The following is a 17,931-nucleotide window of genomic DNA, read 5'->3' as shown; positions in this document are numbered from 1 at the left end:
GGGATGAAGTAAATGCTGTTTTAAAACACCCAGCACAGGGGGCCTGGGTGGCTCGGTTGATCAAGTGTCTGACTCTTGATTTTGGCTCGAGTCATGATCTCACAGTTCATGAGCTCAAGCCCCACGTCAGGCTTTGCACTAATGGCATGGAGCCTGCTTGGGTTCTCTCTCTCCTTTCTCTCTGCCCCTCTCCTCTTCATGCTCTCTTTCTCTCTCTCTCTCAAAATAAAAAATTAAAAAAAACATAAATAAATAAATAAATAAATAAATAAAGCACAGTAATAAAAATGCTAGTATGTTCCCTGCATTCCAACTCATCTGGTTTGTTTTTTTTTTCACTTAGTGTTTTTTCTGTTATGGTAAAATATACATAACATAAAACTTACAATTTTTAAGTATTCAGCTCTGTGGCAGCAAGGATACTTACACTGTTGTACAACCATCACACCATCATCTATCTCCAGAACTTTTTGAGACTTTGAACTCATTAAATATTAACCCCCACCCCACTCTCCAGCTGCTGGCAAGCACCATTTGAACTTCCATGTCTACAATTTTGACTATTCCAGATACATCATGTAGGTAAAATCATGCAATGTTTGTCCTTTTGTGACTGGCTTATTTCACTTAACATAAAGTTTTCAAGATTCCTCCATGTTGTAGAATGGGTCAAAATTCCCTTTTAATGGTCGAATAAGATTCCATTGTATGTAGGTACTATACTGTGTCTATCCATTCATCCGCTAATTCACCTTTTTGCTGTTATGAATAATGCTATGATGAGAATGGGTGTGCAAATATCTGAGTCTCTGCTTTCAGTGCCTTTACGTATATACCCAGAAGTGGAATTGCTGGATCATATGATAATTCTAGGTTAAGTTTTTTGAGGAATTAACTTACCATTTTGCACAGCTGTTGCACCATTTTATATTCTACCAAGTATGTTTTTTCCAGGTTTACTGAGATATAATTGACATATAACATTGTGTAAGTTTAAGGTATGCAATGTAAAAGTTTGATACATATATGTATTGTGAAATGATTATGGCAATAAGTTAGTTAACACATCCATCACCATACATAATTATTATTTTTCGTGTGCACTAAGAACATGCAGTAACATCTCTTCTCTTAGCGACTTTCAAGCATGCAAGAGAGTATTAATTACAGACACCATGCTGCACATTAGATCCCCAAAACTTATTCAGCTTGTAACTGAAAGTTTGTATTTTTTGACCACCATCTCCCCATTTTCCCCACCCTCCAGCCCTGGGCAACCACCATTCCACTCTCTGTTTCTATGAGTTCAGTGTTTTAGATTCCACATATAAGTTAGATCGTACAGTGTTTGTCTTTCTCTGACTTCTTTCACCTAGTATATTGCTTTCAAAGTTCATCCGTGATGTCACAAGTGACAGGATTTCCTTCTCTTTATGGCTGAATAATATTTCATTGTATATATACCACATTTTCTTTATCATTCATTTGCCAGTGGATATTTAGGTTGCTTCCATGTCTGGATTATTGTGAATAATGCTGCAATGAGCGTGGGAATATAGATAGCTCTTTGATATCCTGTTTTCTTTTCTTTTGGATATATACGCAGGGGTGGGAGACCACTGCCAAGGATCTTTTTCTCTGTGTTCTCTTCTAGAGGTTTTCCAGTTTCAAGTCTTATATTTAAATTTTTAATCCATTTTTAGTTGATTTTTTGAGTGGTATAAACTAGTGATCCAATTTCATTCTTCTGCATACAAATATACAGCTGCCCAACACCATTTTATTGAAGAGACTATTATTTCCCCAGAAAGTATTCTTGGCTTCCTTTTCAAATATTAGTTGACTGTATATACATGGGTTTTTTTAATAAGTAAAAACATGCTATTTACAAAGAGATCTCAACCAGTGGACACATTTTCTAAAAGTTCAATTTTTGCAGTGATTTATTCAGTATTTCTCCAAGTACTTTCATGATGAGTTTAGCAAGAACAAAGGGTTCTATCACTAAAAATCTTAGAAAACACTACATGCTACATTCCTGCCTTACACATTCAAAACACATTTTTGACATAAAGAGTGTGAAATCTATAGTACCATAAAGTAAATATAAGTTTCAAAAACTGAAAACCTGTTACTTTATAATCCCTACAGAAAAATAGGATACATTAGCATCCCAAGACAGATCTGCACAAGATTAACAATATTTCCAGAGCTTTGATTTTCTCACTCCAAAGGAGCGTGATGTGGGAAAAAATACATTTTAGCACATATTCTACATAAATTTGCATATTCAATGTAATTCTTCAAAATACTTTGTATGAGGCATGACTGCAAATGTGTATGAGGTTTCTTTTTGTAGTTTTGAAAATGATCTAAAATTGGAGTATAGTATACATTGAGTTGTGTACTTTAAATTGGTCCAATTTATGGTGTGTAAATTAAATCTCAATAAATCTGTTAAAACATATTATAATGTTTATAAAACCATGACCCACATAGTGCAGTCCCAGCCAGAATAACCAAATCCACTGCAACCCAGTGGGACAGTGGGCAAAAGATAGATTATTCAATATAAGGTGCTGAAAATATACAGCTGGATCCCTACCTCACACTTTTTATCAGAAACATTCTAATGGGTCAAAGATTAAATGTGAGCAAATGAAACAACAAAGAAACTGAAAGTGGGAGATTTTTTTTTTAGTATCGTGGAGTGAGGAAAGCCCTTTAAATGGAATAAATTGAACTTCAAAAATGTTTTTATAATAAATTTTTTTTAAAATTCATGAACAAAATACAAAGGCAAACTGGGGGAAGCTATTTTCTGCTCATATCATAAACTATGTATACACACACACACACACACACACACACACACAAAGCGGCTTATTGTACTGTTGCTTATACAAGAATGAAAATATCCCAAATATCCATCAGTAGGAGACAGGTTAAATGTAACACAACCATATAGTGGATATTCTATAGTCACTAAAAAAAGGATGAGGCAACTCTACCTACTGATAACAGAAAATCTCTTAGGTACCTGAAAAAGCAAGATACAGAAAGTTGCATATTTTTTGCCAAAGTGGAGAAGAAGACACACAAGAAACTAGCAACAGTGATTGCCTCTAGAGAGGAGGACTGCATGTCTGGAAGACTGGGAGGAAGGGAGAGATTTACTTCTCATTGCATACCCTTTTTTAATTTTATAAATGTGCATGTTCTATCTGTACCAAAAAAAGGTAATTATTTAAAATATTTCTAAATACTTAGACTATGCAAAATTGAAACAACTGAAGTCTTTTGTTTGTATTTTTAAACACTGTGAGAGGGACCCACAGACCCCTTGAATATTTAAGTTCTTTTTTCTCTTTCCCTTATAATATTCTCATATTCCATTCTCCCATGTTTTTCATTTAGTTTTTCATAAAACACATACCTCACCCTGCCAAAAAAAACCCAAAAAAACAAAACAAAAAAACTTCTCTGTCCACAGCGTGAGTTTTTTATGCCAAACACTGTTCTAGATGGCTGTAGAAATCAATGACTAAGACAAAGATCCCTGCTGTATGCCCTCATCCCTTACGTTCCATCAGATGGAGATATACCATATTTTTAAATCATAATAAAGGTAATAATAATATAGTGAGTTAGAAGATGGTGGGTACAAAGAATAGAAAACAATAGAGCAGAAGGAGGGGGTGAAGGTATGAGATGGCAGATGGCAGATGGCAATGTTAAATACAGTGTAAGAATTGGCTTCAGGGAGAGGTTGGCATTTGAGCAAAGATTCAAAGAGGGAGATGAGTGAGTGAGACATGTAGACAACTTGGGGAAGAGAAGACAGAGGGAAGAGACAGCATGAAGGCCCTAAGGCAGAACATTCCTGGTGTCTTTGGGAGACACCAAGGCATCCTGAGAGACTGGAGCTGAAGAGAGGGAGAGAGAGTAGCGGAGGATGAAGTTAGGGAAGTAAGGAGGGTGGGTGCCCAATCCAGTAGACCCTTGAACCATGTACCATGAGACTTTTGGCTTTTAAGTAAAGTGAGGAAACATGGCAGGGTGATGCCACTGTAGTTTTCTATTATAACCCACACTCCTTTGTCATCCTAATAAACTGAGTCCTGAGACTCAAGTGGCCAGTTACCACCACTCTGTCATTATGTGTCAGGCAGCACAACACATTGTTCCTCGATTCTGATGAGGACTCTTAATGGATAATCATTTTGAGAGCCTTTCAAAACTTCTAATTGGGGATGCTTCCAGTATTTAGACTACCATACAGACAATATTCTAATGCATTTGTCAATGAAAGGCAAACCATTTGTTCAATGAATGCATCTGTTTCTTTCTTTTTTTTTTTTTTTTGGCTCTTTCATTATTTTCTTTTTTTTTTTCAATATATGAAATTTATTGTAAAATTGGTTTCCATACAACATGAATGCATCTGTTTCAATTGTATTAAGTTTTTACCTCCTTTGAGCACCTTTTTGCCTGGCTATTGGAAATATTAATATCCTTTCTTCCAAGCACATGTTTAGAATTTCTGCTTTTTCTATTCACCATAACCTGGAGCCTTACCCCAAGCTTCTTTGTAGACTGATCCCTGACTATTGGCGTGTTTGTGTTTTCAGCTTCTCCATCATAATGTCTGAGAAGCCACTGCCCACAGCACCTTCTCTCCAAGTAATTCCAAGTTCATCTTAGAATCAAGTCCCGGTCTCAGCTATAGGATGCCATCCCATGTCTCTTTAAACATTTAAACATTTAAACTTTTATGAGTATCTCCTATGAACATGTTCTATTCTTTCAAATTCTTTCTCAAAGCCTCCTCTCATCCATTTTTTACACAAAAAAAGCTAGCAATTTCATCATCACAGTTTTGTTTTAACTGTGGCAGGGGTATGGATAGAATGTTCTTTCATTTTCTATCATCTGGGACACCTTTGAAAAGGCTGGTATCTTTATCAGATCCCCCGGGCTTTTCAGAAAGTGCCTTCATCCCAGTTGAGCAATGGAATCAGTAATGTTGAATTTGTGCTCTATTATAAGCAGACAGTGCACAGCAAAAATGTTCTCCTGGATGTGGGGGAGGGAGAACGGTGGGGAGAGACACTGGTGATGTGGAGATTTGGTGAAGGATACAGGGCCTATATCTGGGTAAGTTGCTTCAGTTTCTCACTAATAAGATTTCTAGGAATAGACTTATTTTGAATCACATGTGCACACTGTGTTTTTCTCAATTTGTCATTCCTATGCTCTGGCAAATTTCTAGGTCTAATTCCAAGATGTTGCAATTTCCCCATGGGTATCATAAAACTGGTACAGCGCGCCTGGTTAATTTTCTGATGTGGCTGTAAGAAAGCAAGGAAGCCCCATCCGATTGCTCTTTTTACATTTCATGATTATTTCCTTTGGGCGGGTACATGCCAGGCATATACATCAAGCGATGTTGAGATTTCTTATTAAAGCACAGGTCCAACTACCCCAAAACTATTCATTTGCACTGCCCTAAAACCACGTGCATACATTCTCCCATCCAAGAAGCTGCTAATTCTAGGGACCATTTAGCCTAGAAAGTCAGGTGTCCCAGCCCATATGGCCCACCGATCAGTTTATATGCCAAACGTCATGCTAATAAACGATCCGTCATTCTCAGGATCCTGTTTGTGGAGGGAAAAACCAAGTCCTATTAGAGCACAACTAAAGAGACCTGTTGTCTGCCTCCCTAGGCACATGTGACACCATGCATGGTTTAATTTCACTCAGCTCTTTAATTGAGCCCTGGTGCTAACAGCTTAATGGTTCACTAGGGCATTGTATTCTGTGGATTTTAAATTAAAGTTTGAGCCCCCCCCCCTCCTTAGGACATACACAGTACTCAAATTAACACTAATTGGTTTTACACATGATTATCAAGTGAAAAACATGGTTTTCCTGAAAATGCCACTTCTTTTCTCCTGCTTAAAAAAACCCACAAATTCTAAGAAAATGACCATGGATGCATGCCAAGACTAGATATAAGGATGCCTAGCATAGTGTTTATATTGGCAGAAAACTGGAAGGAAATATCTACAATGGAGAATTGTTTACACAAAGAATAGTACAGAAAATGCAACATTTTTTTAATGTTAAGAATAATTTTTGACATGGGAGGATGTTCATGATGTATTGTAAAGGGAAAAAAAAGTTGGAGACATACAGGAGGGGCATAATATCATTTTCCTCCACAGCATAGACAGAAAGACCGGAAGGATGTCTGTATCAAAATGTAAAGAATAATTATTTCTAGTGGTGGGAATATTGTTGATGTTTACCTCATTCGTTTGCATTTCTAATTTTCTAAAAATAATGCATTATTTCTGCAAGAAGAAACCATCATTTTTCAAAGTCCATCATCGAGCCTACAGGAAAAAAAAATGCAACAAGTGGCTTTATTTTGAATTTTTTTTAACCCTTCATCTCCACCAACCCTTGTGTGGGACACTGAGAACCCTCTATCAGTAATGTGTTAATAGTTTGCAATGGAATTACGGGACGTAACTGAGGTTTTATACATGCGTGGAGACGCGAGCGCTGAAGTACGCGGTTGCCAATGCCCGCCCTCATGTTCATTTATGCCAAAACTACCACCTGAGAGGGTGGATTTATGTCCCTGTGTTTCTTTTCCAGAGCCAAAGATGTTTATCTTGCTCTATGTTACAAGTTTTGCCATTTGTGCCAGTGGACAGCCTCGGGGTAATCAGTTCAAAGGAGAGAGCTACTCCCCAAGATATATCTGTAGCATCCCTGGCTTACCTGGACCTCCGGGACCCCCTGGAGCGAATGGTTCCCCGGGGCCCCATGGTCGGATCGGCCTTCCAGGACGAGATGGTAGAGACGGCAGGAAAGGAGAGAAAGGTGAAAAGGGGGCTGCAGGTAATGAACGATGAAGTGCCATGAAACACCCCTCGTTCACCCACCCACCCTCCCCTGCCTTAAACCGCTTCCTTTCTCTGTTGCCTTTTCTAATGGGAATTGCTCCTGAAATCCCTTCTCTATTTCACCTTCCTTAATCATAACAATGTGTTGAGCCCTTACTATGCTTTAGATACCGCTCTGAACTCTTTACCTACACCTTATTTGATGGCAATGACAACTCTTTTGGTTATCCCATTTTACAGATGAGAACACAGAGCAATAACATGGTTAAATTAATTACTGAAGACGGAAGTTCACTGCTAGTGACCGGCAGAGCTGGACTCAAACACTGATGCCCGTGGCCACGGGGCTGTTATAGCTAGCAGGCAATGGCTGGATGTGCGAGGGCATGGATGGATAGACAGACAGATGGACAAGGAAGAGAAATGGACAGACGAAGCAGAGGCAGGAATTAGGAGCCAAAAACACAGATGCCATCCTGACCTGTACTAAATATCCTGAGCAAAGCTGCATAAAGGACTTCTAGGTTTTATTTTTCACAGATGAAATGGCAATAGCACTGTTTAGCCCACCTTTCGTAGCTCATCTCTTTCCCTCCTGTCTTGTCCCAGCTAGAAAAGTACATTCGTATCACCCTTAACAGCAACACAATTGCTCCCTACTACTTCAGGAATGTTTACTTCCCCCCCCCCAAATAAATTGGCCCAGGAAGATTGCCAGACTCTGCAATCCTTCAGAGTAAACCGAATTGAAATTCTAGAGAAGCTGGGTTAACTCTAAAAGAGGAAGCGATTTGGCATCAATCTTTAAAAACAAGTTTCCGAGTGTAAAGGCTAAGACAAAAGACAGGAAGAGAAAAGTCAATTAGCCTAAGAAACATGTCTCTATCTAGTCATTGCCCCTGATTTACTGGTGTTACGTGAAATAGCAGCATAATATACATGCAAGTTACTGGATAATAATTCATTTCTGAATTTGTCCTGCAGAAAATACTTGGAAAATCAGTAGCTACCGAATGTGTGAATATTGTTCAATATTAGATTAAAAACCTTTAGGTAAAGGTTCAACATCAGATAAAGAACCTTTAATTTGGAGCTTACATCTTAATCTATGGTCACACCTATGACTACAACTTACCGCTGTGTCATGATCACGAATAGCCTTGAAATCCTGTAATAATAACAGGACCGTCGCTACATATGACCAACCCTTTTAGTTTCTTTACTGTGTCTGGAAGCAATAATGTAGTGCTTCCACAAGCATGTATTGGAGTCAGTCTGATTGAGGCTTAGATCTCGGCTCCTTCAATTACTAACTTAGTATCCTTGGACCAATAACCGCTTGAAGCCTCAGTTTCCTCATTTGTAGATTGGGAGTAGTAAGGGTGATTGTGACAGTTAATAATACATTAATACACGGAAAACACTCAGTAGGGTAACTGCCATCTGGTAAACACTCAGTAAATGTTAGTTCTTATTACATATCACACAGTGATCTGCAAACATGAGTCATAGCTAACTTGCTGAATATCCAAACTCATGTAATAAACTCGAAATGGGCGCTCAGTTTCATTAAGTAGCTCTGATATCATTTAAAAATACACATGTGGAGAGGTGCCTGGCTGGCTCACTTGGTGGAGCGTGAGACTCTTGATCTCAGGGTTGTGAGTTTGAGCCCCACATTGGGTGTAAAGATTACTTAAAAAATAAAATCTTTAAAAATATAAGTATGTAGAGGGGCGCCTGGGTGGCTCAGTCAGTTGGGCATCCGACTTCGGCTCAGGTCATGATATCACGGTTCGTGAGTTTGAGCCCCGAGTCGGGCTCGGTGCTGACCACTCAGAGCCTGGAGTCTGCTTCCGATTCTGTGTCTCCTTCTCTCTCTGACCCTCCCCCACTTGTGCTCTGTCTCTCAAAAATAAATAAATGTAAAAAAACATTTTTTAAATATAAAAGTATGTGGATATGCATTCAGATTAAATTGAATGTTCATAATTATTACAAGGTTAACCATATGAGGTCAGCTACACCTCCATATTCATGGGTACACCCAGGCATTGTCCTTCAACAAGCTTCTTGTGTACCTGTTGTTATCCAGTATTATTCCAGACCAGTGTTTTTCAACCTCTATCCTAATGATATTTCAGGCCAAATAATTATTTACTGTGGGATGGATACCCTATGCATTAGAGGACATTTAGCAGCATCCGACTAGCTGCCAGTGGCACCCCCACCAACTATGACAACAAAAATGTCTCCAGACATTGCCAATTATTCCTTGGTGGGCAGTGTAAAATTGTCCCTGGTTGATATTACTGTTCTAGACAAGAAGAACACAAACATGAATAAGACATTGCCTTGATAAACATTTGGGTGTGGAAGGCCAATATAGAAACATATAATTACAATATTCATCATCATCATCATCATCATCATTATCATAGCCATTTATTAAGAACTTACTACATCGGGAATTTTACATTTAATACTTAATGTTTATCATAAGCCTATTAGAAAACATTATAATCAGCAATAATTGTGTTACAATGGAAAAATTGAGATTTGGAAATAAAATGACTTTGCGAACCTGAGATTATTTAAGTCCAATATGCACACATACACACATAAGGATTTAGAACATCTAAGAAAGGTAGGAATGCCTTTGTGATCAATGAAGAAAAACACACCTTATTTACAAACAACAGTAACAGAGCCCTGGTGTTTTGGGGATAAGCTGTTAATGCATCTGAAACTGGGCACAACATGGCTAGTAGTCTTTGATTCTTCTTTCCCCTTTAATGACACCACAAATGTCTTCTCCTTCATGTGCCCTTGGTAAACATCCCCACCACATCCATCCCAACCAAGCACAAGCAGAATCAAGCATATTTTTGCTCAACTTCCCTATCTTAAATTACAAATACAGAGCTTATCATACTGAATTAGAAACTTTCTATTAAAAATATGTCTCCTTCACTGGTCTGTCATAATTACTGTTGTAGCAGAATAGTACCATTTAATTTAATCTGAATGCACATCCATATAAATATCTTCAGATAGCACTGGAATCACCTCATGAAACCAATCACTCTAGTTTCTTATATGGCTTTGGATATTCATGAACTTAGCTATGACCCATATTTGCAGATCACAGTGTAATATGTAGTAACAGCTAACTTGAGGGTGAAATAGGTGTCATTCATATCAATGTCCCACTCAGTCCCTAGCATAGTGCCTAGCATGTAGTAGATGATCAATCAATATTACACAGTTTAGATGTATGTATGCATGCACACACAAACCCTGGGATGGATGGATGGATGGATGGATGGATGGATGGGAGAAAAAAATAACACTGAAGAAGAAATCTTTGTAAGCCTATTTCATGGAGAACTAAGAAATCCTTTCTCTCCAAGTGTTAGTACCTAAACATAGACTAACCAGTACTCCATAATTCTCCCTCTACGTAATCATATGTCTAACTAAATAGGAAGAGGGAGAGTGATTTATCCCTTCTTTCCATTATTCATTAATTGGCCATTAGCACAGGTGAAAACCCTTCATGCAAATAGGAAGAATTACTTCAAGTTACTACAGCTCATCTCTGATTATCTAATTCAATAACTGTAGAAACCCAAACACTGAGATGGTAAAGATCTTTCCATGGCTAGCATTGTAAATTGCATTTGTGGTTTTGTCTCAAAGAATTTTCAATAGGATGAGGCCTTAAGCAACCTAGTCCAACACCTTCATTTCAAGGACTGAGAAACAAGTCAGAGAGATGAAGCCCCTTCTTCAAATTCACATAATGAATCCATGGATGAACTAAAGTTTGCCGGTCTGCTGAGCCACTGTTGACTGCTTTTCTCACTAGGTTTGGAGTGGATTTAAATCCAGTTCTTCATATTGAAGCATTTGAAACACAGACAAGTGACTTGCCCAAAGTCATAGAGACAGGAGGATTGGAGTACATAATGAAATTTAATAGTCAAAATTGTTGCTGATGCCAAAAAGTTTTTCTATTATACATCCAAGGTCACTCATGACCTTCATCCATGAAGACAGCAAAAGTTAAGCTCCTATTGAAGATAAAAATAACAATTTAGAATTTGTGGTCCTTGATTCAAAAGTAAATTTAACATAAAATTGTATTCATATTTTATTTCTACCAGAAAGAAGCAAACATTGAAAGATCACACTATTATGGCCTTATTTCAAGAAATCAATACCAGAGTATATTCTGGCCGGGACCAGGGGAATTTCAACTTCACAACAAAAGCCATCCAGAGCTTTAGGACAGTTCTGTGATCAGTAACGATACTGATCCCAGTCACCAAAAAAAGGGGTTTCGTTCATTATTAAAATCTTTGGTGCATCATAAATTGTTAAACAACCTCTTTCCAAAACTATTAAAACAAAATACTGGATGTTTTAAGAGTAAAGCATTCATTCTAAAATTTTCATTATCCAGAACATTTTGTGCCTAAATTTGCCAAACTGAAAATTAATTAAACTCATATACTGGTGTGCATGTAATTTTCAAATAAAAGGTACCAAAGCACTATCAAGATAAAAATGTTCAACTTAATAAAGTTCCTGAAAGCAAATACATAGTTAAGAGTGAAAGTACACAGTATATCCATAATATATTTTCCCTGACTACAAAAGTCCTTCATGAATTTCCTATAATTTGGATATTTTTGAGGGTGTATCATTATACAAGCACTATCTATGGAATGGATTTGACCATAAAAATTAAAGGACATTTTTATGCTATTAAGTCACTGTTATTATATATATGGTTTAAAAATTAAATAGATGTTGCTTATCCCTTTCAACCGACGATCACAAGTTCTCTGCATTTAGCCTTTGGTTGATCTGTAGATGTAAAGATTTGGACAAACAGAAAATATTTCACTGTGGTGATTTTGAATTTGTTGAAATCCTTTCACAGATATTATGTCTTTTCTATATATAAGGAGACCCAGAGAAATTAAGGGACTTGCCTAAAATGATACAACCATTTAGCTGCAGAGCCAAACAGAATTTAGGATTCTTGATTCCAGCCCCAAAGGTAAGAGGCACTTTGATGGAGGGGAAGCATCATTACACTAAGACTTGGATTCCAGTCCTAGCTTGCTACAGAAGCCAGTTTCTCCACCTCTCTGGGATTCGATTTTCTCCTCCAAAAAAGAGCTACTGCATAGCGGTGGCATCACTATTTTTCAGTTATTGTAGCATATTGAACCCTCACTATGTGGCAGGTGCTCTTTATACTCGAGCTGCTGCCCTGGGGAGATGCTCAGGCTCCAGAGTCAGGCAGGCATGAGTTCAGATCACAGATCCATCACGTACTAGCTTTGTTCCCTTGAGCAAACCAACTTCTCTGTAGCTCAGTCTCCCCATCTGCAATGGAAGTAATAATTCCTAACTCATAAAGTTGTTGCAAGTCCTAAAGAAGCCAATGCCTGTCAATAAAATGCTGTCCCTGGTACATAGTAAATGTTGAATAAATATGAGCTCATCTAATTTTGATTAATTATTTTATTATTAAAACTAATAGAAGTAGGGTGGGACATGAGACTAAATAACCTCTAAGGATTCATCTGGCTCTGTCTGCTCCCATGACCCCACTCTGGAAAATATCATTATGCTCAATTGAATTTCTCCTGTGGTGACAAATACTGTATGTGACTGATTTAGTTGCAGATGATCCATCACCAAAATAGCACTTAAATGATTTTTCATATACTCAGGAAAATTCACCTGAAATTCTGATGAAAATCTTCTATTTGTATTTTAATGCATCAGTGATGGTTTTTAAGAGATGCATCAGTATTTAGTAGTGTCCCATTGAAAGTTGGCTGGAGAGACAAATTTAGGGTGTGCTGGCACTGTGTGGACATGCTGTTTGTGACTGTATATCTAGAGGAACTATTAAATAAACTGTAAACTCTTTTTAAAGGTTTGAGAGGTAAGACTGGACCACTGGGCCTTGCTGGAGAGAAGGGGGACCAAGGAGAGACTGGGAAGAAAGGACCCATTGGACCAGAGGGAGAAAAAGGAGAAGTAGGTCCAGCTGGGCCTCCTGGAGCAAAGGGGGACAGAGGAGAGCAAGGGGATCCAGGGTTGCCTGGAGTTTGCAGATGTGGAAGCATCGTGCTCAAATCCGCCTTTTCTGTTGGCATCACAACCAGCTACCCAGAAGAAAGGCTACCGATTATATTTAACAAGGTCCTCTTCAATGAGGGAGAGCACTACAATCCTGCAACAGGCAAGTTCATCTGTGCCTTCCCAGGGATCTATTACTTTTCTTATGATATCACATTGGCAAATAAGCATCTGGCAATCGGGCTGGTGCACAACGGGCAGTACCGGATAAAGACCTTTGACGCCAACACTGGGAACCATGATGTGGCTTCGGGGTCCACGGTCATCTATCTGCAGCCAGAAGATGAAGTCTGGCTGGAGATCTTCTTCACCGACCAGAACGGCCTCTTCTCAGACCCGGGTTGGGCAGACAGCTTGTTCTCCGGATTTCTCCTGTATGTTGACACAGATTATCTAGATTCCATATCAGAAGACGACGAGCTGTGATCAGGACTGCCGTCCTGAATGTTCCAAGATTTTTGTGGCAGACACTTTGACTTAATCTGGGGCCTTGGAAGGTGGAGGAAGCAGCAATGAGATCCAAAGAGACTCCCACTCAGATTCCAAAGCATTTACAGAAAATTCTAGCAGAATCTATTAAAACAAGATGAACCACCAAATGGTTGAAACCACACACCAAGATGAATTATATGAAACAATAACCCCAGATAAGAATCCTCCTGAAAGCAATGTTCATAAATATTTAAGCAAATTAAAGACAATGTTAACAAATTTTCTGTTAAACTCCCTGAGTGATAAAATCAGCTGGCAATGATATTGTCTCATTAAATCTTCATAAAATTACACTTTTGCTTGTTATTTAAGAGAATCATCACACCCCAGAGTCTTTAACAGTTCTCAAAAGTCAAAAACTAAAGGTAAGAGATACTAAGTGATTGATTGCAAGTAAGCGAAAGTGATAACTTTCCTTTTTTTGTTGTTATGCGTTCCTTCGTGCTCGTATCTGTATTCACTCAACAGCTCTTAAATACGCCTGTGTGAGCCAGACACTGAGGTGCCAGGTCAGATCTGATCATGAGTTTGGACAAAAGCTGTGCCTTCATACGGCTGGTGTGTGAGGAACATGCTGTCACAATTCAGGGAGATGAGCACCTGACCAACAGACTGACTCCAAGCTGGACATACATGGGAGCCGCTCTTCCTGGGAACGGGGGCCAGAGAAGGTTTCACACGTGGAAAAACACTAACCATGCTAAGTTGTGTGTGTTTAAGGAAGTGGGAGGGATACAAAGGAAACAAGGAATTCTGCAGCTGCATTTACCCCATCCCATCCTCGAAACACCACTGGTATTCGCAATCAGAAAAGGGTGGAAAACCCAGAGATAAAGGGGACCTGGGAAGGGTAATGGAAATGAAGAGAAACAAGTTACTGAGATCAGCCAAGAGGTCATTCTCCTAAATTTGTTTAGCTTGATGGTTTCCAAGACAATTATTATTCCTCTTAGCTTGCACACGAATGAGGACACTACCTTACATTGGTGGGAAGCATTATTTCTCATGGATTTCCGAGGTATTGAATCCAAATAAAAGTGAAGCGTATGTGCACTGATTTATAGTGAAATGGTGGCAGTGAACAGGAGGAAGAGGGAAAGAGACCAGACGTCTGAGAAGATAACTGTCGCTTCCAAGCCTCATGGCCCCTGCAGTCCCGCTGTCCCTGGGGGACATGATTCCACATGATTTTTCATGATTTGTACTGACAGTGATAGGATTCCCTTACTCTCTTTTTGGTGGCTTCTTTTTTTAATGTTTATTTATTTATTTTTGAGAGAGAGCAAGGGGGGAGGGGCAGAGAGAGAGGGAGAGAGAGAATCCCAAGCAGACTCTGTGCTATCAGCACAGAGTCTGACGAGGGATTCAAACCCACAAACCATGAGATCTTGACCTGAGCCAAAATCAAGAGCCAATGCTTAACTGACTGAGTCACCCAGGCTTTTTGGTGGCTTCTAATTTTTCTTCCATGCTTTCTCTCTTTGCTCACTCACTTAGTAAACGTTTGTAATGCCTCCTATGTGTGAGTCACTGAACTGGGTTCTGTGAAGGTAGAGGAATACCAAGGTAAATATGTCACAGCCCCCTGCCACTACATGTCTAAGGATACAAGAAAGGAAATGACATGTGTACACATACACAAAATACCAAGAATTCTAGAAACGAACAGGCTAAAATATGCTAAGTTCTAAACTGGACATAGAGACCAATGGTCTGAAAGAAAAACTGAGGGGGGCAGGTGTAAAATTGAGCGGTGAGAGAGGAGGCTTGGGGAAAATCTCCTCCACCCTCTGGTCCTTCAGTGGTAGGTGGGACTTGGAATAGCCAAAGTGGGGACAGCGGTGACAATGGGGACAAAGCACGAAAGTGAGAACAGAGACCCAGAAGAGCCTCAAATGCCAGTGTGACGATTGGGGACTTCATTTATGAGGAACCCTGGAGCCCCTGTGTGCCCCAGAGCCGGGCGCTGCCCTTATCAGCAAGGACATTTGCCGTGATCAAGCAGCTGTGCACAAGGAAATGCTCGCTTCTGTCATCTCCAGACCTATCTCCCATCATCCTCTTCCGCCTGCCTTGCTCTGCCCACTTGTTGGTCTCCGAGTCAGGACACAGGTCTGGAAGGCTAAGGGCAATGAAAGTATACAAAGAAGAGAAAGCAAAGGTCGTTTGAGATAGTCACCTGCCTCTAGATAACAGCTTAACCTGGAAGGCCAGGCTACAGAGGGTAAACACAGCCAAGAGCAGAAGCTGATCTGGGGATCATGAAACTACGGGCCCTTTGAAGACAGTGGGATGTGCTGGAAAAACTGGCGATGGAGGAGTTATTGCAGACAGTCGTGAGCTACAAGGTTGTTGTGTAATTGAGAACTTTTTCTGATCGTGATCCATTAATGCATTCATTTTTTTTCTGGACGTTGTTTACTTATCTTTTAAATGTTTCTTTCATTACAAAGCCTATTTTGAGTAGCTTTCTTAAACGCATGTTTCTTCAGCTGGTTCTAGGCCCAGAGATGAACTTTATTTTGAAATATCTGGTGGGATGGTGATGGGGATCAGAGAGCTTAAGTAGGAAGCCAAAGGGTATTTTGGTTTTAAAAGGAAAAACTCCTTAAGCAAACATGGCTGTCTTCTATTCCGTTAAAAAAAAAAAAAAAAAACGACAGATACAACATATCCACATTTGTGGGTATTTGTCTAAAGAAAATAGAAGACAGATTTTGGTTTAAAAACTTCTGATTTTTTAGATTCCAATCATTCTTCGTAAGGGCTGACTTGTGATGAATTTGTGTTAAGAGAGATTTATTGACTATATAACATCTTGTTTCAGAAGGATTTAGAGTCACTTGCAAAGATGGATACAACACAGAAAGAATGCATTAGTCAGAATCAGGTGAGAGGAAAGGAGCAAAACAAACAAACAAACAAACAAAAAAAACGAAAACAGCAACAACAAGTGAGACCTACACAAACGTGCGTAGTGAGCTTGAGTGTGCCTGTGTAACACGCTTTCGGGACACGTGTGTTTCTTTGTACCTGTGCCTGCTAAAGGGCATTCCCAGGTCACTTATCATTGTGAATGATGTTGTTTGTGGTGAAAAACGAAAGATTCTATAAACTCTAAATATACTTCTTCCCTGCCACTCTGTGAAAAAAAGATCATGGACATAAAAATATTTCGGAAACTGCCTAACATGTTGTTTCATACCTTCTTCCCTCTTGCCTTCTGTACCTCCATTTCCAGCCAGTGACATCCATACCCACCCTGTCACCAGTGTCACACCGAAGGACATTCCAGATGTCATTCTTCCCCACCCCCCCACTGAATTTTTTCAGTATGAAATTCTTGATGGTTCTAACTCTTACATGTACATTTCTGAATCCTTGAATCTTTCCATCTCCAAAGCCAAGGTTTCCTTCATATGCTATCATGACTTCCCTAGACTAGTAAAAAAAAAATTTCTAACTGACCCTTTGCCTCCAGCCGCAACCCTTCAATCCATTCTCCACAAATACAAATATGGTCACGTCAATCCACAGCTTACAGACCAACAATGGCCCTCCAATCCCCGCAGTATGAAAGGGGCCTTGAACTTTTGGAGGCTTTGCTATCTGGTACACATTCCATACCACTTTTCTGACATTCATACATAATTTCCTTCTGAAGGACCATCCTTTACATGCTAAGTCTTTGAGCTTCTAAATGGAATTGACTCCTGCACCATGTTAAATCACTGGTCTGATCAATCAGAGCATAGCATTCCACTCACCAAAATAATTGGCCCTGGTGACTCAATCAGAGACTATGAGACTTTTCTGGGACTTCTTTCCTGTTGGACTTGAGTCTGTGAGCCTCTATGAGCCATCTTACCATTACAGAGTATAATACCATTTGAGACAGAATCACCCACAGATGAAGTCGAGTTGGAGATAAAAGGAGTCACCATTGAAATACTAGGCATGCCTATAGCCCATCTTCTTTTGGACTTTTCAGTTATGGTAGCCATTAAATGCCATTTTTACCAAGCACTTTTGAGGTGGGTACTTAATCACTTGCAAAAGGTATCTTACCTAATATTAATACAAACACCCTTTAGCAAGGCACATTAGACCCTTTGGGATTCAGCCTCTGCTTGCTTTTGTGGTCACATCGCCAAAAGTCACCACATGCAACCTATAATCCAAGCAAATACAAGATACCTGCCGTTCTAGGACACCTTGTTCTTATGTGCCTCAGGGCCTTTACACACACTGTTTCATTTGCTCATAATGCCATTGCTGTCCTTGTCTGCCTGCTTAGCTCACCTTTCAAGACTCAGCTAGAAAAGTTGCTTCCTTTTCTCTAGTATGCCTC

The 17,931-nt window shown here is 39.3% G+C and overlaps 1 protein-coding gene across 4 annotated transcripts in view; it reads left to right on the top strand.

The window, feature by feature from the left end:
* Positions 1–16,765, top strand: part of C1QTNF7 (C1q and TNF related 7) — a 111,287-nt gene extending 94,522 nt beyond the window's left edge. For all 4 annotated transcript variants that reach the window (XM_058723064.1, XM_058723060.1, XM_058723061.1 and 1 more), the window contains exons 2-3: positions 6,670–6,915; positions 12,883–16,765. In XM_058723064.1, the coding sequence (XP_058579047.1) occupies positions 6,678–6,915; positions 12,883–13,514 (870 nt within the window). In that variant the 5' untranslated portion in view covers positions 6,670–6,677 and the 3' untranslated portion in view covers positions 13,515–16,765. The remainder of the gene's footprint in view (positions 1–6,669; positions 6,916–12,882) is intronic.
* The last annotated feature ends 1,166 nt before the right edge of the window (positions 16,766–17,931 follow it).

The sequence above is a fragment of the Neofelis nebulosa genome, chromosome 3, assembly GCF_028018385.1.
Source record: "Neofelis nebulosa isolate mNeoNeb1 chromosome 3, mNeoNeb1.pri, whole genome shotgun sequence".
NCBI lineage: Eukaryota > Metazoa > Chordata > Mammalia > Carnivora > Felidae > Neofelis > Neofelis nebulosa.
Note: the sequence above shows the minus strand (reverse complement) of the source record. Positions and strands in the feature narration are given on the sequence as shown.